The 24,609-nt window shown below is 38.5% G+C and overlaps 1 protein-coding gene across 2 annotated transcripts in view; it reads left to right on the top strand.

Annotated features, from left to right (window-relative positions):
- The window catches only part of GLT1D1 (glycosyltransferase 1 domain containing 1), a 1,067,503-nt gene that overhangs the window by 38,143 nt on the left and 1,004,751 nt on the right, over positions 1 to 24,609 (top strand). For both annotated transcript variants that reach the window (XM_044068342.1, XM_044068341.1), the window contains exon 2: positions 12,068 to 12,216. In XM_044068342.1, coding sequence (XP_043924277.1) covers positions 12,068 to 12,216 — 149 coding nt within the window. The remainder of the gene's footprint in view (positions 1 to 12,067; positions 12,217 to 24,609) is intronic.

The raw sequence follows: 24,609 nt of genomic DNA, 5'->3' as shown, positions 1-24,609 counted from the left end.
AGCCCAAAGTTTTGTGGCTTATGCCACCCCTTATATGAAAAAATACTGTACCCATTAGTTTGTTGTGCCTCTGTCCAGCAGTGACACAGAGATGATTCCCGGGGTAAACCTACGATCTCCCATCCACAGGTCAAGATTTCTCTTGAACAGAGCCAGCGAGGTGCTCTGCCTCACATGGACCGGGATTTTATTCCACAGCATAGGGAGTCTCTGAGTGATAAATCTATCCCTCCACCACATCCTATTTATATCCGTGCTAAGGTTTAAGTCGCTTGCTCTAGTGGTTTTGGTGGATTTGGATTTTTTGAGGTGGAGCATGTCCATTAATTCCGGGTTGGACATGGCCTTGTATGTCAGGCACATGTCACGTCTGAGCAGACGGTATGCGACTGAATTGAGCTGGAGTTTCTTCAATCTGGCAGCATATGACAGATTTTGGAGTCCCTTTATCCTTTTGGTGAGGAACTTTTGGGGTCTCTCCAATTGCTGCAGATGTCGGGTGAGATACATCCCGAATGGGGCATTGTACTCGATCATTGGTCTGATAAGTGAAGAGTACAGGGGAACAATGACCTCACTAGATCTGGATGTGAATCCCTTCATGATCAGGTGGGCAATGTAGAAGGTCTTTCTAACCACTTTAGCAACGTGAGTGTCAAAAGAAAGGCCACTGTCAACCTGGGTCCCCAGGTCCCTGATAACCTCTTCTGTGCTTAGTGGATTGCCACCTATATGGTAGCTTGGGGTTACCTTGTTTTTCCCGAAGGGTATGACTATACATTTTTTGGCGTTTAACTTCAGGCCATGGCTCTGGCACCAGCTATCTGTTTCCGTGAGTCTCTTCTGAAGGATATCCGTGTCCGATGCACTTTCCACTATGGCGCCCAGTTTGCAGTCGTCTGCAAACTTTGTCAGCCAAAGTCCTCCCATGTTGGCCTGTACTTCTGAGAAGTAGATGCTGAACAATAGGGGGCCAAGGACCAAGCCCTGTGGGACAACACTTGTGACCGGCTTGGAGTCTGACATAGCGCCAGCAACTCTAACCCTGTGGGTTCTGTGCTTAAGCCAGTTTGCAACCCATCTTGTGACATATGGGTTTACATTTAAGCTGGTAAGTTATTCTACAATACCCGAGTGGGGTATTGTGTCGAAAGCCTTTGCAAGATCAAGGTAGGCTGTATGGACTACCTTTCCCTCATCAGTGGCCTTGGTGACTGTTTCGAAGAAGTCGACCAAGTTCAAAAGGCATGATCTGCCCTTGACGAAGCCAAACTGGGTCGGGTCCAATGTCTGCAAGTCCCCTATATCTTTGTTTATGAGCTCCATTATGATCCTCTCCATAGCTTTGCAGACTAGACTTGTTAAGCTTATGGGGCGGTAATTACCAGGGTCCGTAGAGGCACCACCTTTGTGGAGTGGGACCACAGTTGCCGTACGCCACTCCTTGGGCATGTATCCTGTGGTAAGGCTGAGATTAAACAGCTGCCTTATGTGCGGGTTTAATTCCTCATTAAGCTCATGTAGCACACAGCCGGGGACACCATCCGGTCCCATTGATGCTGTGTTTTTAGCTTTAGAGAGAGCAGCTTTCATCTGCACATTTGAGATGTCTGGGAGGCTACACTCCGCTGGGATAGTTATCTCTCCTTTAGGGGGGGAGAGGGGGGTGAAGTTTGCACTGAACCTGTCTGCCAGTATGTTGACAATGTCTGTGGGTTCAGTGATTTTTTTATCATGGACTAATTCTGAGCATATCTGGGAGTTTCCACCCAGGTTCCTAACATAGCTGAAAAAGGCCTTATGATTGTCCTTTGAATCCATGGCAATTTTTCTCTCAAAATTGGCCTTAGTTGATTTTATGGGTGCTCATATTTTTTTACTAAACCTCACTTCTCCTTCAGAACATTTAAACTGCATGTGTTCTTCCTGCTGTTTCCATTTTTTTCTATGTAATTTGCTCCCACACTTTACCAAAAATCTCACTTCCAGTTATTTTATCTCGGTTACTATATTCAGTACTTCAAATAGAATTTGTTTAGACTCTGATTTCCATTTTTAGTAATTGCTTTATTGGCAGCCACCAGAATTAAACTTAACAAGGACTTACTATGTCTGGGCAATTCAGACCCTGTATCCCAGCTCAAAATTTATTTTCTTAGTTACAGTCATTTGCTTACCTAATATTTCTGACTGAATACTCTGTTGGGAATTTTTAAAGTTTGCCAACTCATTACACTCCCAGAATATATGTTCCTAGTTAAAGCTTTCTTCCCCATCACACCTGTTACATTTGCTATCTGTTTGAGAAAAGTTTTTTGGAGTCTCCTTGTGGTATAAAAATACCTGTGAAAACACTTCCAAGTAAAAATATTAAATCTTAAAGACTTTTTTTTGCATATTTGGGAGCCATACATATGTCCTCCAATTGTTTCCTTGTGAATTGCTTATCCAGTCTCTCTTCCTAATCTTTTCTAACCTCCTTTGATCGATTCCTATATTTATTGTGCAATGTTTTATATGCCCTACTAATTATCTATTTTTAACAGCAGCTAGATGCAATTAAAAACTCTACCAGAGCAGGTCTTTCACTTAGGGTTCCCCTATCCCTTTCTCTCTCTGCCTATACACACGTCAGTCCCTGATAGGGGAGGCAGTCTCTACTGCAGTGGAAATGTTTTCTTGGCTTCTTCCTATTCTGTTACTGTTCCCTCTCTAGTTATTTGCTCCCAGTACATTGGTTCATCCGCTAGTTTTCTCCAGTAAATTTTAGTTCTCTCTTGTCTATTCCCTGTACTCCTAACTGCAGTCATTCCTATTGGCAAAATCTCCTTTCTCCATTCTCTTATTGGCTTACTTAGAACACTGTCTGTTACTTTATGAATGTAATATTCTGTATGGCTGTTGTTCTCCTTGGGGATCTGCATCCAACATCTCACTCTCTCCTCATTTCTTGAATTTTCTCCCTGCTTCATCATTTTTTCTTTCTACTTCTAATTATGACTTCCTGCTTGTGTTATGTATATGAGCCTTGACTGTGTATCTCTAAAGTATCCCTTCAAATCAGATCATCCTAAACCACCTTGTTGTATAGGAAGGATTGACTTATCCCACTTGACCCTTGTCCTTTTCCTATGTGAGATAAAATCCTTCAACTCTTCATTAATTACTGTTCCCAACTCCTCTGATTGATAAAACTATGCCTGATCTGTATATAAATCTAAAGGAACAAAAAACATTTTTCCTCCTTTTACTTGCTATCCATATCCTTAAAGAAGAGCTTCCATTTTCTCAATTGTTATATTCTCTTTCATTTAGTTTCTTCCCACATATCCTTGGCTGCTGTAACAGGTTCATTTTTAATCCATACTCCTAAATACATCATAGTATTGCATCCCCATAAATGAGTATTGCTGGACCATATCATGCGTGCATTCATAGTTTACAGCTGTAGCCTTTTTTAGTCTTCATTAATTTTGTATCCCAAAAAGATTTGAAACTGTCTCAGGATGTTCCACAGCCCTGATATGTCATTTTATGGTTTTTATCATATACAAAATAATATTGTCTACAAATTAAGCCAACTTTTCTTGATTACCACCAATTATATCCTTGAATTTGAGTCCCTTATTGTGTTTGCCATTGACTTTAAATATAAAGCAAGTAGAGGGGAAAGAGGACACCCCTGCTTGGTTCCTCTGTTTGGATACAACTTGTCAGAAATGAACTCTCCCACTTACCACAATCCCTTGTATATCTTCCAAATGATTGTATCAGCAGAATGCAAATGCTTCCATTGCCCTTCTCATAAAATTGTAGCTTACTCTGTCGAATGCTTTCTCTGCATCAAGCTCCATTAACAACAGTGGTATTTTCTAACACTGCTTCCCTCTAGATAAACATTGTTCTATTAATGTCAGATGTTTTCCTCCCGTCCACAAACCAAATTGATCCATATCTGTTACTTTTGGCAACACCTTTGCTATTTTTCAGCTGTTATAGGCATAAACCTCTAAATATTTAGGATCTATACCTCTTTTTGCAATATGAACAGAATGGCTGGGAGGAACAGGTATAGCCCACAGAGGATACCACTGCTGTGAAACAGACTCCCCATCCACATAAAACAAAGTTCATCCCTGTCTGTATTCAGGCACATCTTGGACCTATGGTTGGGAAATAGAATGTTTACCCCAGGACTGTCCCATGTTCTACTAATGGACAGAGGCAGCTTCTAATTGCTTTATGTCATGCATAGGTTCCTTCACATTATCCAGTTATCCATGGCATGGTATCAGTTATTGTCATTAGGGGTAATGCAAAATTATTGACCATTGGATGAGTAAGGCCAAAATATAACCAAATGGGATAGTTTATTTTGAGCACAGAAAGGGAAATTAGCTAGGCTTAAAGTGGGTTGCAAGGGCAGCTAGCCTAGTACTTGCCTATGAACATATAAACACTTTTTATAATCCTGGTTTTAAATTGAAATGGGCCTCAGTTAAGATGAGACTTTACCATCTTTTGGTATTACAGCCATTACAACTTTCTTCCAGGATGCTGGTGCTTCCCTTCATTTCAAAATACTGTTAAACATAATTTTGCATATCTTTTATCACTTTCTTTAGTTCAAGCTTCCAAACTTCCATGGGAATACTGTCTATTCCTGAATACTTTCCTGCAGATTGATTGTATGTCACACATTTTTATCTCATCTCCTACTATCTTAACTGTTGATTGTTCAGAATCATCTACCTTGTCATACTGAAGTCTTCCATAAATATTTCCATATGTGCTATTCCTTGATTTCCACATTTCCTCTGCTTCATAAACATTTTCATAATTTTTTCAAACTATCTCTAATATCTCTGCAGGACCTGTGGTTAATTTTCTTGTTTTAGGCTCTAAGTTTGGCAGCAGCCCTTTTTGCTTTTTGTTGCCTAAGTTATTGTTCAAAAAGTTTTTTGTGCTCTGGAGTTATCCAGAATAGTTATGTAACAGCAATCTTTCTAAACTCGTGCATATTATCCAGTTACTCCCTTATTTTGTCTTTAACACTCTACATTTGTGTCTCTTCTATTTCTGTGAGATTACCCATATTTTGCAATACCTTAACCTTTGCCAGCTCCACTAAATAATTTATTTTACTTCTTAACCATATCTCTTTTTCTTTTATTTCACCCTACTCCAATCTGCTATTATCTCACACATTAGCTATAACTTCTGAAGAAATTTGTGTTTTCCCTATTAAGTCTTGAGTAATTTCCACTACCCATTCCTTAAATTCTTCTCTTTTTAACAGGCAAGAGGAGAAGTGCTAGTGTCATTTTTACTACATTATTCTGCATTTTTGTCTTAGTTGTTATTGCTGCATGAAATAGTTATTGGATGAGTGTCAAACCTTTCAATTAAGTGCATATGTTTCTGTGAGATATAATCTGTTTAGTCTGTGCCAGTTATTGTACATTGGAGAATAATATGTAAATTCTCTGAGTTCCGACTACTAAATTCACATCTTCCGTACCAAATATTTTCATAAACTTTCTTCAGAAATCTAATCACTTTTGTTATATTTTCCCTTCTAGGTCTCCCAGATATCCTCACTGTTGCAAATTGAATTCCACTCCCATCCTATAAGTAATATTCCCTGCTGAAAGCCGATTTCTCAAATAAATGTTTTTCTGAAGCTCCATAATAGCAGTTTTAGGTGAAATATAAATACATGCCAACATAATCCTCCTCCCTTGCCAGTAGCCCCTAACCTATCACAAATGTACCATTATTATCTCCTCCCCTCTTCTGTCACTATTGGAGCTCCTGTAGCAATTAGTACAAATGCTTAACTTTTCCTTTATCCCTAATACTGTACTGAATATCCCTCCTGAAATTCTTTGTTTATTAAATTCACATGCTGATTTTTGCTATTTGCAGTCTGCATTTCTTAATTTAACTCAAAACCCTCTCCTTTTTATCTGTACCTGTGAAGCCATTATGATAATGAAACAGATAGTGTAGTCATTATGATAAGAAGTAATAATTCCCATTTATTGTATAAGCACCTTAACCATTATGCCAACCCCCCCCCCCCCAGAACCTTCATAATTGGCAGGATACGACCCTACTCCAGGAAACCCCAATGGATTTCAAGTTAAGTTTGGCAAGCTGATCGTCTGTACAGTTGATTTTTTTCATCTCCATTTCAACCTATATTGCATTTTACAGATTTTTCATTTTAATGAAAAAAAACAGGAAAATAAAACAAAAACAAAAATACACCCTTAGAACACCTCATGACCTATTGACTTAAAACAAACACTGAACTATGTACCTCTTCAAATAATGAAGTTGAACCCCCTTGATAGGAGAAATTGTCCCACATTGTTTGCTGCATACACAGGCATAACCTAACCGATATTAAGGTTATCCATTCTAAGACTGATATTACAGCCTTTGCTTCTACTTACTCTAATTGCCATCTGTTCTTGTCTTATCTTTATTCCCCTTCCAAGAGAGGCTGGAAGCTCTATCACTTTGAGGGATGAAAGTGCTGAATGGTTCTGTTTGTAATGAATTTCTTGTATGTTAAAATATATGTTGGTTTCATTTTAACAAATGACTTGCATTTTACTTGGAATATACTGGTTTGTGGTTGCATCCTAAGTAAGCCTTGTTTTTCTTGGTTCCCATTTTGGCTGCATGGGCACATGCTGTTTGGAGTTTCTTTAGTGGCATTAGATACCTGATTGTCCTGGACCTCCAGTTTCTCCTTCAGTATGATATTTCCAACAGTACTAGAACCATAGACCTAAATCTCCACCACCAGATAAACAAAACACAGTGGAAGGATATGTTTATAGCCCAGATACTCACAAACCTCTGGAAGAAACTTAGTCTGCATGTAAAGCAGTCTAACTCACTGTCTTCGTTTAAACATAAGCTAGATGACTAGATGGGTACCAGAACTGTACTCTACGATTGACTGATGGGTTGTCCTGGAGAAAGATGATGCTGCCTGAAGGAGGGTACTGGCTAAGCAGGAATGGTCATGAGATTCACTGGTTTTGGAATATCTGTGAATCTTTAAAGATGCGTAGTTTTTCATGGTTTTAGTGTCTCTTAAGTTCATAGTCAGCTTTGAATTTTTTATCTGTTCCCTTAAGCTCTTAACAAGTTTGCTGATGCGTGTTCTTATGCCAAGTAGAATGACACTTGTTATAAGCATCAGCGGATTTCTTTTTCTTATCTGTTTAAAATTTTCCTAATATTTGATCTATAAGGACTGCCTTATCAGTTGAAATATTTAAGATGAAGTAGAAGTCCAAGTCATAGGCAGTGGCTTTAGCAGTGCACAAGGAATATATGTAGATATCTACACAGCAAATGCAGCAGTGCGACAGTTAGAGGTGGACTGTCGACATCAGTCTCTAAAACAGACACATCAAAGACTCTGCAGCCTTTTGGAAAGGCATCAGCACTCTCCTTGGAGACTTTCAAAAATTAGAACATTATAGACCCTTAAGCACACTGAATCTGCTACCAAAGATCTTGAAAATTATTTCATCTACAGCTTATGCATTACAGTCAGTTCACATAGTTGGTAAAAATTGCTTGCAGGCCACAACACGTACAAAGCTTGCAGAGATTGACCTTGGCCATTTTGTACATGTCAAATCAACGGTGACAGTCACCTACAGACAATCTTTGCATTCCGGGGTTACCAAAATATCATTGTAAAAAGTGATGCGATAAACAAAAGCAAGCTGTTTTTTTATTTTTTTAACATTTGTGATCATAACTCTTACATGTAAACTTCCTTAGATATTATATAACAAACCTCGTCTCCTCTCCTTCCTCTTCCTCCTTCTGGATATACCATAGACTTCTTCTATACATTGCCTTATCCTCCATCCTTTTTTCTTCTATATGACCCAATTTCTCATCATATTTTTCTTCTTCCTGTTCCTGTCAAGCCCATGAACAGTATAATAAATTTGTATTTTCCTTATATGGAACTGACATTACTATTATAAATAGTTTGAAAACTAACAGCGGGTGTATTTTATGCCACTAAATTTATGTATTGTTTATCATTCTTAATGTGTCTGGAAGTTGACTTAGAGGATTAAGTAGCTGCTAATGGGCAGTTTCCTGTGGTCCAATGGTTCAAGATTTGCCTAAATGTGTGACTCTGAGCAAGTCACTTAACCAGACACTACTCCCATGCTGAGTATGAAAAGGGCCCATGGAGATCTGTTCTCTACCCTGGAATACAAATAAAATAAAAAAAATCTTTTAGCCGCAATTGATATTACAGACTTTGTAAAAAAAAACCTGACATCTGCATGTTTATATGATACAATCTCTTGACTGTACCTGTCTGAACTCCATATGTAAAAATGTTTTTTTTTTTTTTCTTCTCTTCCCCTGGGCTGAACCTGAAAATGGTCCATTGGATTGGAGTTCTATTTACAGTTAACAAAGTAAATGTGTTTTCAACAAGTTCAGTAGGTATCACTATAGTAAAATACAAACTCACCTGGAGAACCTACTTAAGGAGTTACACAGTACATCTTGGAGTGCCCAAGGATCAATTCTTGGACAACTTTTTTGCATTTTTCAACAATAAAATGCTCAGGTGTAGAGAAGGTGTGCAGATATTGAAATGTTTTGACAATTAATATTACAGACAAGCCATAGAAGGGCTTCACATCATTTAATTAATTTGTGAGAAACCAGTTGCTGCTGAATGAAAAGAACATTAAATTGGTATTCTTTGGACAACATTCTCAAAAAATGCACCTTAAATTTATCTCTGATAGAATAAAAGAATCTTCTTGACATAGTGATTATGTACACCACTGTAAATATTTTGGTATCACCATTTATATACATATCTGCTTCAGAATTCATGCAGAATTCATGTAGAAACATGGGTAAAGGATGTTAACATAAAACTTGACAGAGTACTGAATTAACCCTTACCCGTCACCTGTTATACTGCTTCCCTAAACTATTATGTGGGATACTAGTAATGGGTAACATGAGGAAGCATTCACTAACTGAAGTAGATTAAACCTATATTAATAGTGCAAAATTTGTTTTAGGGTTGCCTTCCACTGCTCATTGCTGTATGGCACAACCAAACCTTAACACAAGCTTTTTCACCAAATTCACACACTACTTTACCAGATTTAATTGCTTGGCTTATACTTGATGGGGATCTTACGTTGTCAACTCAGCATATGCTTAAAGTGCATGAGACTCATTTTAATATTGGTGACAAAGCCCTTGCCATTTCCTTGCCATGTCTTTGAACAAGCTTCCATCTGAGATTAGAAACCTTTTCTCCTGGCTTGCTTATCACACATGCTCAGAGGCTTAACTTCAGAGCATGAAACAGTAACACACTGTTTTTTGTTGGGGGGTGGGGCAAGCTGTTTTGTATTGTACATCTCCTAATTATATATAATAACTCAGAGATTGCAGAATACCAGGGAAAGGGCACATTTTCCAACCCTGGGGATTGTGCAGTCTTGTACACCTGTAGGCAGTCTATTTTCTATATCAACAAAACCAATGTCAACTTTGCAGCCTGTTGTCCAAGATATAGCAGAGGTTTATATGAAAATAAACAAATTACAATCTTGAATAAGCCAGTAGGTAAACAAACATCTATGTTAACATGAAAAAGAGGATTTTCACAAATAACCCTTGCTAAATGCCGTGAATTTATAAAGGCTGTAACAATAACACACCACGCCTAATATAGGCTGATAGTGTGGACTAACAATATTTGAAGCTAACAGGCACTTAAATTTGTATCAAAACATAAAGATACTGGCTACTTTGTATATATGATGAGGAGGATTAAGGAGTTTGCATCACGAGCCAGCATTGACGAACAGTTATCTTTCCATTTTAATTTCTGTCAGTATCTCCCGTTTCCCTGAGACTATAGCATTCTTTTGGGGAAAAAAGATATGTTGTTAATGTCCTCTTTTCTCTATTTCCACAGAAGGCATAGAACTTGGCTGGCTTGCTACTAAGTATTAAATATAAAAAGTTAATTGTTGGTACTTTTTCTGATGTGCTGTATATTGTTTGTTTATTTGTTTTTGTTTCTAAAAGTCCTTTTTTCAAATTTTAATATTGGCATATCTTCACAAGTAGAGACCTTGTCTTGAGATCCATGAATACTGGTTTTGTGGCATCCCTGTCTCTAGCTGAGGATGTTGGAGAAGGACAGGGTAAGGAGACACATCCTCCAAAGTATTTAAGAGGGTTTCTACTACAATGTGCAAAGCAGATGTCCTACATTGTCACAGGTAAATAGAATTCTGTACTTATTTGCATAGGGAAGTGACATTTCAAGAATGTGGCGTGGTACACATTTGGAAAGAGTCCAGTGCTGTGTGCTGCTTTGGGCTAGCAAAGGGTCTGGATGGTCACTGACATGTAAGGGGGAGAACCACTGGGTGGAAATGGTGCTGTGATTTACTGCTTGTTAATTGAGACTCATTGATGGCTGTCTTGTGGGCTGTCAGGATTAGAGGGCTGTTTGACTGATGGCATTTTAGTTGGAGTGAAGGACTTTGATGGCTGACATTGTTCTGGTGATTGGATTTCAGTTACTGAAAGTGTGCAAGGCAGAATGCTGCAGACTACAGTCTGTGCTATGGAGGCTGAATGAGAGCACTGATTTACCATCAGATGTGTGAGAGGGCTTTATAAAGACTCTGACTCCTGATAGGTGAGGGGTAGAGGCTGGCACCATACCTCTCAACTTCTTAGTGCAAGAAATCTGGACAAAGCCTGACAGAATGGGGGGACAAAAGCCTAAAAATACGGACATATTTTAAATATTGCTCTTAAAAGCTCTGAAAGTTGCTAGACAGTTTGCTTTAACATATATTTTCTGAAGGATTTGAAGGCTTAAACTCAAATGTATGCCATTATTTAGTGACTTCAGTCCTCAAATCATCCCAGTGATTTGCCAGAAAACCACAAATTTTATGAGGAACAAACGAAAAATATGAACCAAAAATCTGGACATTCTGTGAAAATCTGTCAGTTGAGAGGTATACTTGGCATAGAGAAGGTGTTGGAGAAGGAAATGGTTCCATTCACAGCTTAATAAGGTTGCACATGTGTAATGTAAGAGTCCCTGAGGGATGCAGTGTGCAGTTAGAGGTCCACATTCTTCACTGAAAGTGGCTCCTCAGTTTGGCAAAGTGTTTTAGCTGGTGAACGAGACTCCAGGATTTGTTGTCATACTTTGACAGCATCATTGAATATGGATTATTTTGCACATTTGTGTAACTTGGTGTAGATGTGTTGAGGTGAGGCATATAAATGGAGAATCCGCCATGATATTCATTATACCTGGTACAGGCTTGTCATAAAGGTTTTGCAGCAGATGCAAGGTGTTCTGGAATCCCACCACACCTCGTCTCAATTGGACAAAAAAGTCTATTGCAATTAAATTGTAGTAGAACATAAGATTCTTAAAACATAAAACTGAAATACACCAGAGTTGTAGAATGATGTTTTTACTTTCAAGCAGTAATATTGCAAAGTTAATAGAGAGCAATATTTTTTCATAAAATTTGGGTTCATACGTAAACTTAACTGTTTCACTCAGATGAATTGTTTTACTATCAGTGTGATAACCACATACATCTTTCGACTGTGACAGGCTAAGCTTATGACTGAAAATATTAAAAATAGAAGAAAAGTTGTAGATAGTTTGGTTTGATAAAGTACATTTTGCAGTAACTGATTTACCTACAACTCAATTTTGCCTTTAAAAAAGACCATGACTACATCTTCAGAGGGATTTCATCAATGGTAAGGAGCACAAGTATATCACTTACTCCTCTTATGTTGTGTTTTCTGTGATTCAGTGAGGCTACATTTCTGCATGGTTTCCACAAACTGTTATATATAGTACTATTGTTTTTAAGGAATATTAACTGTGTTGCAGCAAAGCTTGATCAAAATATATACAGTTGTGTATTTAACTGTTACTAATTGTTAGTTTCTATCTCATTTCTGTGTACCACGTCTCTAGGAAACATATAGAAGAAGCAGGACACACATGCATACTAAAAGAAGCTACAGCTTTTCAGCATGCCTCAGAAGTGGAAGATGTGGTCAGGAAAGAGAATGTTGATGCAGCCTTAGCGATACATATATACAAAGGAGGAAGGTTTTTACCAGGTAATTTTCCATTAGTTTTCATTTATTGTCTCATATTTCCCTTCACAGTTTTTGGTTTAATTTTTTCTTTATGGAGATGAGCCATGGTAGCAGTCGTAGCTATTACTTTGTTTAGTGTGTTTGCTTGTGTTTGTGTGAGAGAGTTCCGAAGTTCAGTAATGATGACCTACATTTAATGAATGAGGAACATGAGTAGATTCTCTGTGACAAATAGTAAGGATAATGTGCACGAAAAGTACACTGGGAATAGCTAGACTGCTGCATCCTGTAGAGATCCATAGGTGAGTGAAACCTGTCTTCCCATAACTAGACGTAAATCAGTGTATTCTTAAACTGATCACAAGAGCTCATTAGGCATGTGCATGTAAATTACTTATTAAAGCATTGAGAAGGCTGGCAAGATGGCCATCTTACTTCCACTGTATTATAATAGATTTTGTTTGGCTGCGATAGTTTGCATTGCATATGGTACCCTTTAAGAACAAAAGCCCAGCAAATTCAAGCGTTTGTCTGTGATTGTATTAGAGACCTTACATTATTCTAATGCGTCTCTGGAAGGTAATAACACTATAAGAAGGAATCTTCACCTTTAGACCTGTAATATTTCCTAAAACAGAGGTGGGAACTGGCATGAACATCTCTTACTTGCTGCAGTGAAATAAGTATCTAAACTTGAAGCCTTTGATAGGATGACATATAAATTTAATGTCATTAAAGAGAATAGGGACAGAAAAATACAGTAGCTAAAATTAGAAAAGAATGTTGAATTATAAATGGTAAAAGTTTGTTTTTAAATCCTTCATAATGAGGTATGTTTAGCTAATTTGTTGAGTATGTCTAGCTAATCTGTTGATTGTAGAACTAAAGAGCAGGGTAGAATAATTACATTTGGTGGGTTTTTACCTCCCAGGCTGCCAACTTTGTTATATTCGGTAAAGGATCTTTTTCCTGTGACATGAGCCAGCTCTAAAAGTTTAAGTATCAGACTTTTAACCTCAGTAGAGGCTAGGCATTTCAGCAGTTAGATCTTTCGTGGTTTGCTGGACTGTATGCCTTGCAAATACGCATATCCCTGTGAACCTACTTGTTGTCGGTATAGAAGAAAAACTCTCATACCACTGGCTTTCTTTTGAAGTGCATTATAAGTTTCCAGATTACATTTGTGCAAATTACAAGTTTACCCCTAACTGACTGGATCACATTAAAATGGGATTTTGATGTTACTTTCTGTATGTTACACCTCCCTTGCTGTGGAGTTTTCTCAAGTTATTAGATAATTATTGTTACTAAGAGTCTCAGTTTAGAGGAGTGTTTGCCATTGCATGTTTATCTACTTTTAGCTGTACATTTTATTTTGAACATAAAATGGGCGTTTTTTTAATGTCTCACCTTGTCATCATGTTTGATAGTATTCTTTGCCCAGGGAAATCACATTTGTCCCAAAGATGTATAGGTTTGCTCTGTTTCCATTGAAAAATACTTTGCTGCTATAAACTTAGTGACATCAGCTAACTGCAAAGAAATCATATGAGTTTTGTGTTGATCACTTTATTTTGGACTATACAATGACCAACTTTTGGCTTTTAGTATTATATTTATATTTCAGTAATTGCTGGTTATGCAACTTTTCTTTACTTCACTTCTTGATCTTGGCTGCTGTGGATGAAGTTATATCATGTTATTGATTATGTTTACAAATGTGTGCATATTCCTTGTGTTCCATGTACTGTATATCTTCTTCTTCTTTCAGCTTTTCCCAGTTAAGGGTCGCCACAGCGGATCACCTGGCTGCTCATGATTGGCAGTGGAATTTTACGGTGTTGAGTTGCCAGCCCGGCGCCCAACCTTCCACAGAAGGCACACGCACGCACTCACACCTATGGCCAATTTAGAGTGTCCAATCCACCTACAGCATGTCTTTAGGATGTGGGAGGAAACCGGAGCACCCGGAGGAAACCCACGCGACCACAGGGAGGACATGCAGACTCCACACAGAAGGCACCCCAGCTGAGGATCAAACCGGAGAACCTCTTGCTGTGAGGTGGCAATGCTAACCGCTGCACCACCATGGCCGTCCGTTCCATGTACTGTATATATCTATATATGTGTTTGTGTGCTGGCCTAATACACACACACGTGTGTATACATATATATCTCGTAATATATGCACACGTGTGTTTCTCTGCAAATGGGAGCATGTGTTTGTGTGTATGTATGTATGTATGTATAACATGCACACACATTGTGTACAGCCAGCTGTGTTTCCAGCAGCATGGAAGCTGAGCTCAGCAAGCTTCCATGCTAGCAGGAGACGCTTCAATGGGGAGGGTATATTTTGCCACTGATCCAGTAAGTTGGCTCACACCCCACCACCTTAATCTTGCTGTATTGGGAATGAATGGGCTAATAAGGCACACTGGGCATGAATGAATGAGTGGTAGGGCTGTCATGTAGGCCAGAGATGCCTGTTTTCAACCCCTGTGATGGAACAAATGGGCCAGTTGGGTGAAGGTAGTGGGTGTTTAGATTTTTGATTTGCCCAAGTGTGTACAGCCATTGCATGCTTGTCATACTTTATTATTAGTATCTGTATAGGTAGTTAGGTGTGTTGTACATGTCCTTCTTCTTTCATTTTTTCCCAGTTAGGGGTCGCCACAGTGGATCACCTGTCCGCTCATGATTAGCAGTGGAGTTTTACGGTGTCTGAGTTCCAAGCCCAGCGCCCAGCCTTCCACAGGAGGCACACACACACGCATGTACTCATGCCTAGGACTAATTTAGAGTGTCCAATCCAGCTACAGCATGTCTTTGGGATGTGGGAGGAAACTGGAGCACCTGGAGGAAACCCATGCGACCACAGGGAGGACATGCAGATTCCGTACAGAAGGCACCCCAGCCAAGGATCGAACCAGAGAACCTTTTGCTGTGAGGTTGTACATGTCCTAATGCCCTGAATTCCTCCTTCATCTCTCTGACCTTCCTTTTTGATCTGTTCTGTCATATAATTAACCATTTCTCGTAATATTTTCATTGTATAATATTCATAACTAAATTCTTCAACAGGAATGAACCTGTCTGTGATCGACAGGGAAACATTAGCATAAGTAAGATTCATGTCACTCCTTTTCAGCATGAGCTACTTTGAGCAGCTTGGTGTTGATGGCTTTCTTTGGGCAGATTATTTGGGGAGCCACATCATTTTTTTTTTCTTATTGGCTCCTTTCCATAGTTCTTTTCCTCCATTGTAAAAAAAAAATCCAGATATTAATTGCAACTTTCTTATTTGTATGTCTTAGCTGCCATACTTTTTTTTTTTTTTACCCTTTGTTCATGTCAAGAATGTTAAAAGAAGTATTCAGCATTTACTATGAACATTTTCTTTCATTTTGTACATAGTAGCTTATATACTCAGTAATGCCATTAACAAAGTTTAATTTCCTTCCTTTAATTTTGTGGAGGAAAAGATCAGATATTACAAATGCTTTACATCTGATTACAGCTGCTGTACAGTTTATGCCTTTTTTTTAGGTTCTTTTCAGAGCTGGCTTCCCTTAGTGTCATCCACTGCTTTGGCCATCTATAGACTAGTATTGTATTAGTTGTCCTTTCTGTCTGCACGTTTTATACTTGTTTTCTCCCTCTGGGACCCTTGCCAAGCTTCTGACCTGCTGCCTTCCCAGCTGCTCTTTTCTTTTTGCCATATCCCCATTGTGTTTCCTGTGCCCCATCTTAAGGTTCAGTTAACTCTTTGATGCTTTGGCCTTACATGTGTCTCCCTGGCTTGGCCTTCCCCTTTTGTACTTTACTGCTAAAAGTCACTACCCATCATTGTTGGCCTAAACCACAATGTAGTCTGACCATTGCTGACTTGGAAATGTTCCAGTGTGCATTATAAGCAGCAGAGAATCCATATCACTGTATGTCGCATCAAGTGCACACCAAGGGATTCTAGTATTCCTGAAGTTTACACAATGGCTGCCTTACAGCAAATGCACCAGTATGAAGGAGAGCACACAATTGTAAGTTAGGGATCTGCTATTTATACCTAAAAGGTATTTTGTGGTTTTCCTTGCTCCTTCTTTCCCCACTTAAGATTCATCTCCGTTTTCTCTTCATTCTTTCAGTCCTCCCTTTTCTTTGTTTCTCCTGCCCTATGAACATGGCCTGTGCTATTTTCCTGTTAAAACTGTTGCCTCCTCCATAATATTTTACTACACAATGCATACCCCTTTACACTGTTCTGATATTTCAGTTTCATAGTGGCTTAATTGTTACTTTTTACTCCCTTTGTCTTCTGTTTCCATCTTGGCCATTTTATTCAGTTCTTTCATTTACTCCTACTTTACCCCTTCCTTCTCTGTGTCTCCTCCTCCCATTCTGATGCCTCTCTTTTCTTCTCTTACATCTTTACTTTTTTTTTTGTTAGTACCATGTAGCTTGAACCCCTTCATTTGTCTTATGGTCATATATCTGGTATCTTCACCTCTTGCGTATCCTTTGCAACAAGGAGAAAAGTTCCCATAACCTCGTCATATCTTTTTTCTTGGTCTTTCTCTGTTTCTCTTGGATCTCGTCTTCAGAGTAGTCTAGGCTCCACCTTATTCTCTTTTCATCAGCAGTCATCCTTGCCTTCTAATTCTCTGATCTGCATTTCAACCTGCTTGCTTTACATTTTGCTCTATTCGCCCATCTTTTGTTTTACCGTCTCCTCCCATCCTTATTTTCAGTTTAGCTGTAGTTCTTTTAAATTTGCTTTATGCTTGCTTCTTGAATAATTCCTTTTCTTTCTCCTTGACTCCCTGTTCACTGTTCTCTCTTCTCTTGCTGACTTACTTCCTTTACAGTTCTGTCATGTAGTCCCTTTAATCTGTTGAAACCTGCTGTTTGAGTTCCCCTTGTAGACTGGCTGTTACAAGTTCCTCATTGGCTACCCCACGCCCCTTTTATTAATTGGTGATTTGGTGAGGAGGGGCATCTTATGTACTACATGTGACTTCACTTCCTTCTTCCATCTGGTGGCCTTTCTGATTCTCCCCCCTCATTGTGGCTTTGCCTAGGGTGCCTTTGTTCCTGTGTCATGTGAATGAACTAATTTTGCCTTCTCGAGGGCTTGTATGTTGTATGTGAGACATGACAGGTGTAGCAAGTAAGATGAGTCTTGCAAGCCCCCTTTTGATAGAGATGATCTTGCATATGCTTGAAGGCTTTTCTTCATTGCAACAGTGCTAGTGAATGGCAGGGTACATATACGACAGACCGGCATAAAATAGTACAACATAATACTCCCACTTTCTCTTAGGGCATATTGTTTTTGTCTCATACATTTATCTCAGAAGAACAAATGTAGCACATTGGCAAACAAGGTCTGCATGTCTCACAACCAGACCTCATCATGTGGTGAACTCATTCAGTTCTTCAGTTCAATTAAGCAATTCCGTGATGTTCCAATTAATAATCATTCCTAACTCAGTTTCACAAGCACTTTCAGGAATTGTTATAATTTGGAAGCTCTCTCTACGAGAACAATTAACTCGTGGTGCTAGAGGACTCCAGGAGGAGGAAGGGGGAAGAGAGGAAAATTGTGGCAGTTATCCTGCAGGGTCTAGCTGATTTTGTATGCTCATATCCTCTATTTTTTTCTTGAAGGCAGAATGCAGTGCCATATGTGCAGAGGTTAGTTGCTGGGGTACACTTTGTAAACCTTGCAGCTTATATACAGTGCATGCAGCCCTTGGCTGTGCTTGTTGTTCCTTTATTTCCTTTTGTACATAGATGTATTTCTGGATCTTCATGCAGAGAGGACTTCTGGAACAGGAATTGATCATTTTCCATCAACCATGAGGCTGGGCTTGACAACATCACACCCTTACTCCCTTCATTTCCTGGCTGGCTTCCCCAGAACCTCTTCTAATTATCAAGCCTTGATTAGCCAGACCTTAGTTATCAATTTTGACTGACTTGCACCAACTATTTTTTCAGATGCTTACATTCTTCCACTTATCTAGAGATGGATTGCTCTGTTCTGCCAGCTGGACTTCTACTATTCCTGTAAGAATCATAGTGTTGAAAATTATGATCTACAATATCCTTATTTGTATTGTCACCTTGATTGCTGTAGTGGTGTATTGTAGTCCATTTCCCTTCTTCTTCACTTTGGTAGCCCCTTTCTTTTCCAGTGTCTTATTTAATTTTCATTACCTTTCTCATAATTGTCTTAAGCTACGCCCTGGTAGGCATTGATCTGATCTGTGTCTTATATGTGCTTTTGCTCCCCTCTCCTCTTTTCCAGACAGAATCTTGTACTTGAAGGAAGGGAAGCAATAGGGCTTGGGGGAATGAGTGGTCAGGAGTAGTGTAGGTGGTCTTGGGACAGATAGTGGCTGGCACACTGGAATAGGGATGATCAGCCTAATGTTGACTGGGTAGGAGTGCTAGTAATATGGGACCTATTCTAAGAGGCAGTGGTTAAGGAGGCAGGAAAGAAGGAGGCTCTTGGTCAAACTCAGATAATCTCAGGTTCATCTTTCACCACATACTGGCCAGACATGTCAAAAAAGTAAAGGGCAGTCAGACATAGTGGTCCATTTCTTAAAAATGGCCTTGCAGACTTTATCTTAGAAGAGATGGCATAAAAGACAACAGAGACAGTTGCACTTTGTAGGTGTCTAAGGATATGGTAACACTTTCAGAAGGGTTACCTCCTCCAAGGGTAGCATTTCATAAAAAGAAAGGCTTAGGCATTTCAGCTGCAGGCAGAATTCTGGGGGTAGATAATAAGTAGTGAGGATTATGGATGTGTTGTGCAGAGTTTGGAATGATTGGAGTTGTTCAGTAGGGGTTGACTTTTCGTTGGTCTGCAAGGGACCATGTTACTAATAGATGGGCTAATCAGACTTATTAGGATGATTGTTTCTTTAAAGGGAGAAAGAAATAGAGGTGGGAGAGGGAGAGAGATAATACTGTTTAGAGAAGTTGGAATAAGATGGCAAAAGATGAAGGAAATAGCTGCAGGGTATTATGAATTGGTAAAGAGCAAGGGAGAGGATTATAGAGACAGTATGGCGAGAGGGGGGAAAGTTGGCATGGGAATTGATGAGATCAGCATTGTATGGACAAGGAAGAGAATTGGAAACTATCAGAAGAGGATAGGATAGAACCGATAGTCATTTGATGAGTTTAAAACGGCAGAAGGAATAAGAAAACGTGAAGGAAAGGACCAAGAAAGTAGAGAAAACTGGCAGAAAGACATTAGTAAAAATGTCTGCTAATGAGAGAAGAGCTTCAGTAATGCAATGGATGACATGAGTGAAATGGACAAGGGAAGGGTCGGTCAGAAAAAAGGAGGGTACGGTTCATTAGATTTAGAGAAGTGTTCAACAACACCAGAAACTTGGATATCCATGTGCTGGGTGATGCTTTTGGTTGGAGTAATAGAGATATAGGTTTAAGAAATTTGGCAGCTGGGTCATTGTGTCCATATAAAAGAAGGACTGGAGGGAGAAGTAATAGGTGATGGAGAGATGTGACTTTGAAGAAGTAGGAAAAATGAGACTGGGCAGCAGGAAGAGAGAGACAGTGGTAAGCCCCTTGGCAGTATAAGTATTGGGTGCAAAAATGGAATGTTGGTAGACTGACAACCTGTTGAGACTATCCAGTGCAAGTAATTCTCATTTCTCCTCACATTTAAGATGTCGAACTGACTCTAGTTGCCACAAACCCAACACTTTATATACACACACACACACACACACACACACACACACACACACAGCCCCTCCGTCCCAGATCCATCCAAGCTGACCTTCCTTTTGTCATTCCTGCGCTACTTCAGAGATCAGAGAAATATAAATTGAACAAACTTACTGCCACCCCCAAATGCTTCTCTTTATGCACCTCCACTTTCTAACTCCTTCCTGCTCTACTTAGACACAAAAATTTAGTCTCCTAAAACTTTCCTCACTCAGCTTTCAACTTCCTCCCCCTCCCAACCCCATCATGTCTGCATTTTCCTGTCTCTCCATTGCACACAAAAATCCTTCCTCTACTACTCTCCTTTTCCAGATGTAGATATCTCACTGTAAAATAGTGTGCTTTTAGTAGTTTTCATAATTTTGTGGAATATTTATTATTTAGTACTAATTGTATGATATAAATGCCTTCGCTAAACTGTGTACTCTTGCTGTAAGAAGTTTAGCAACCTACTGTCAACCTTGCACTAACTAAGGCTTTGCATATTTAATTGTATTACTATTTTCTTAATGTAACTTCCTGTGTAAACAGCTTCTTATATTACATTGTATCCTTCGTTATCTAGTTGTAAACCCTGAGGTGGTAAGCATGAAAATTGTCCTTCTGGGTCTATGTTCTATCCCGTCAGTGGATGAATGAAACATAAAAAAAAAAATCCAGATAACTAGCAGACCAGTAATAAAGTCATGGTATGGACATAAAAATAGTGGCTGTGTTGGAAGACTCCAGTCTTTGAGGTGTATTGGTTAATTCCTTTATCTGAGGCGGTCAGAGTAAACAGAGTAACTGAGTTATCTGACCTGCAAACATTTAAGCAAAAGGAATCATTGTGACCTGGAAAGGGAGAATCACCAGTATCATGTTTTACAGGTGGATAGGGTGAGGGCTGTATGAGTTAGGGCTTCATTGGCTGAAAGTCAACACCAGATAATGTTCATACTGGCCATGGAAAAAGAGCTAGTTTTGGTCACAAAGACCAATTTCTAGCATTATAGTAGAGCTGATTATGTGTAGATAGTAAGGTTGTAAAACATGTTTCTTGGAGAGTAGGATGAGAGCAAAGAAATGGAGATATTATTGGAGTATTATAAAGGAAGAAGTTTGGGAAGACATGAGGAGGGCAGATGAGTAGAGAAGTAGTACCATAAAGGAGGCAGCTCATGCAGTATTATAAAGGGTTAAGGAGGATTGTAAAAGATGAAGAGGAACACCTCAGTCTGCTTACTTAGAAAGGTGTAGATGACCGTCAAGGATAAGGAAAAAAAAGTACAGAGACCGTTTGTAAATCAGGAGAAGGGCAACACTTGGCAGAGTAACTGGACTTAACAACCTCTCTCTTTTTATTCTAAAAGAGCAAAGGAAGAATTGGAAAACAAGTCATACATACATACATATATATATATATATATATATATATATATATATATATATATATATATATATATATATACATATATACATATATATATATATATATATATATATATATATATATATATATATATATATATACGCACACACACTTCTTTAGGTTGTTGGCTGTCCCAGAATGAATTTTAGGGTATTACACTTCTTTAGGTTGTTGGCTGTCCCAGAATTAATTTTAGGATATTTTAGGGTCTTTTGGAGATTGTACCTTTTGTCACTAGGCTCTGCTTCTTTAGGACTCCCACCCCACCCAGTGGTTGAGAGATTATCCCACAATGGATAGCTTCAAAAAATCAAAAAGGGCCATTTATCTGATCTTAAATTCTAGTATTTTCTTCAGGTTCCTCTTTTATTCCACCCTAAACCTTTTTATAAAGTTAACTTTGATTTCATTCATGATTATTTAACATGTTTTATTTTGGTATTTGAATTTGAGGTTTGCTTTGCTAGTTAGTTTTCATCATTAAATCATCTGAATCCCAGGTGTGTTATGACATTTTTATCTGATTAAAAAACATCAATTTCGTTAGTGTAGTATGCCAATTTACCCACACTGTTATTCCATGTGTATGTATAAAGGAGTGCATTTACCTGTAGAGTCTCACTTTGTTTTTGTTTGCCAACATTGTCCAGATGTAGTTTTTGTAGGAAAATGCTGTCTACTTTTCTAATTTTACATTTTCTAAGCCTTCCATTATACGTTTCTGCTTGGTTATGACATTTCAGTGCATGAATGTACTGTTTTTTTCTATACTGCTTGAGATTTTCTTGTACAGTAGCTACTACTGCTGCCAGTGTTACAGCAGTGCCATTCTCTGGTTTTACAGCTTAGTGCTTAAAGCCTTCATGGCTTTATGCTGCATAACAGGTACAGAACTCAGTGAAGGCTCCAAAAAAGGAATGTCGCTGAAATGTATACTTAGATGAGCACCTGTCTTACAGAATCTAGCTTGGCATAAGTTTGGTAGGCACAAGGTAATTGCAGCGAGACAATTTTTTTTGTTCCTTAGGGTTTTTGACTCACCAGTTTTGATATTCATTTTTTTTTCCACATTCTGTCCATGCCTTAGGACTCCAGGTCATACTCCTCTTAAAGCCCATCGTAGATATGCAAAATCTACTTTCTTTTCAAGTGAGAGATCAATTCATGATCCCATTTTCTTGATCACCTGATATATCAAAGTTGAAGTTTCTTCCCTGCCGTTATCCCTTGAGAATGAATCCTAGGTAGAAGGCTAAGCTAATGACATACAAAGCCATTTGCCTTAGGAAGGGAAGTTTACAGTTGGTGATCGTGGGCATAGGATTGTTTTTCTCATAGAAATGGTAGGGATGCTACTGTAATGTAGTGGAGTTTTGTCCTTGACATATTAGTTTTCCACAAAGTACTGGATTACTAGTACCTGACTAAATACGAAGATGTTCTGTGGTAGGCTTTTAGAAGGCATCTCATAGGTCTCTCTTTTGTGCTTCCACCTTTATCCTTTACCTGTTCTCAGTGTGGTAGAAAATGAGAGTGCCTTATAGTAGGCAGTGAGTTAGTGCTGCTTACCAGGGTATGTCTGCTGTCAGCCATCTAGGAATGACATCCTTCTCCAGTGGTAACATGCAGTAAGCTTAGGGAGGGAGAATGTAAGCATTTCATCAAGCATCCCAGATGAAGACATTAGTCTCCTTTTGCTGAATTTATGGTTGCTAAAACTTGGGGCTTAAGGGTTTCTCCATCAGAAAATGACCGAGATGATGATCTTTTCCTTTACCATTTGGCTCCTTAAGATCCCTTATTTGGGAAAGAATAATAACGTTTGCCTTAAACCAGTTAAAGCACCTGTGTACATTTTTGAGGCAAGCCTATTTAGTTCATATCTCAGACAAACACTGTGATGCCTGAAATCTTATCCTGACACTTCTCTTCAAATGGTTTCAGCGGCATTTATTTATTAACTGATTTCATCTTGTCTGTCTGTAAGAAGTCAGAAAACGGTTTTAGTTTTCATTTAATATATATTATGCAGTGGTGTATTTTTGTAATTAAAAAATAAAACTCTTGCACATTTGGCTACTGCCTTTAGGCATGCCTGTCTTTGTTTTATACTTTTTTTTTTATATTTATTACATTTAAACAGTATTTTCTTTTGAAATTATAATAAGTGTTTGATCAGGATTCTGTGAGTTGTAGCTGAGTTTTCCGCTAAGGAGTTGCAGTTTGAAAGTGTAACCTTGTGGTGGGTTTCACTGCAATATGTTGAATTGTGAGCTGGTAGAGTGCTTTTTGTCCACTGTAGTGCGACCGTGAAGATGGTATGTATGGTTTGGGGGTGGGAGTGCAGGGAGACTATTTTATTTTGTGTTTTTTAGGGTTTTTGACACGCCAATAGTGATATTCATTTTTTTCCAAATAATGTGAGTTGGATATCCTGTGATGGCTTGTAGATAAACTGATTAGTATGTCTACATTCACTTTTTAAAGAATAATGGTGTGACAGATTTCAGAAAATAAGCATCATTTCTTTCAGGATTCTGTTGTACCATATTTCCATTTGCATGGCTTTCTTATATATACCACCTTATTTTTAAAAGGTGAAACATTTTAAAAGAGTCTTCTACGTGAACATCACTGTTCTTTCTTATAGAGCAGTTGTAGTGTTCCTGTATTTGTTTAGCATGATACTTTGTCCCGTGTAACAGCTGGCATGCATATTCAGTAAAGTGCAGAACTCTGTATTTTATAGGTAGTCGTATTTTTCCACAAAGGAATATTATCTCATGTGTTAAAAAGAACTGCTGTTGAAATGGACCTGCTCTTTACAATATGGTACTTCAATAGTTTATTTGTTTAGCAGGGTATTGTCCTTTATCAGATCTGGCACTCACACAAAATGAAGTACACAACTCTTTTTGTAGTACAGTTTCAGAAATACTGAGCTTGAAACACTTGGCAATTCAGATTCCATATATGTTTGGGTTTTCACATTAACATTTGTGGAAATTACACAAGCCAAAATAGAATTACCTAAATGTAAAGATCTCTCTGCTTAGTTGCATTCTTTCTAAATAAAAGTAAAATAATTGTGCTCAAGTATGCTTGTTTAAATTCTCACTGTTGTATAAAGCTTTAGGTTAGCATCTTTTCAAAACTGAGTATGTACTAATATACACATGTAGACACTCCACCACACAAAGATGCATAAATCAGGCTGGTACACAGAGCATCCA

The sequence above is a fragment of the Protopterus annectens genome, chromosome 4.part0 (genome assembly GCF_019279795.1).
Source record: "Protopterus annectens isolate FY-2018-M chromosome 4.part0, PAN1.0, whole genome shotgun sequence".
NCBI lineage: Eukaryota > Metazoa > Chordata > Ceratodontiformes > Protopteridae > Protopterus > Protopterus annectens.
This window is presented reverse-complemented; position numbering and strand designations above follow the sequence as displayed.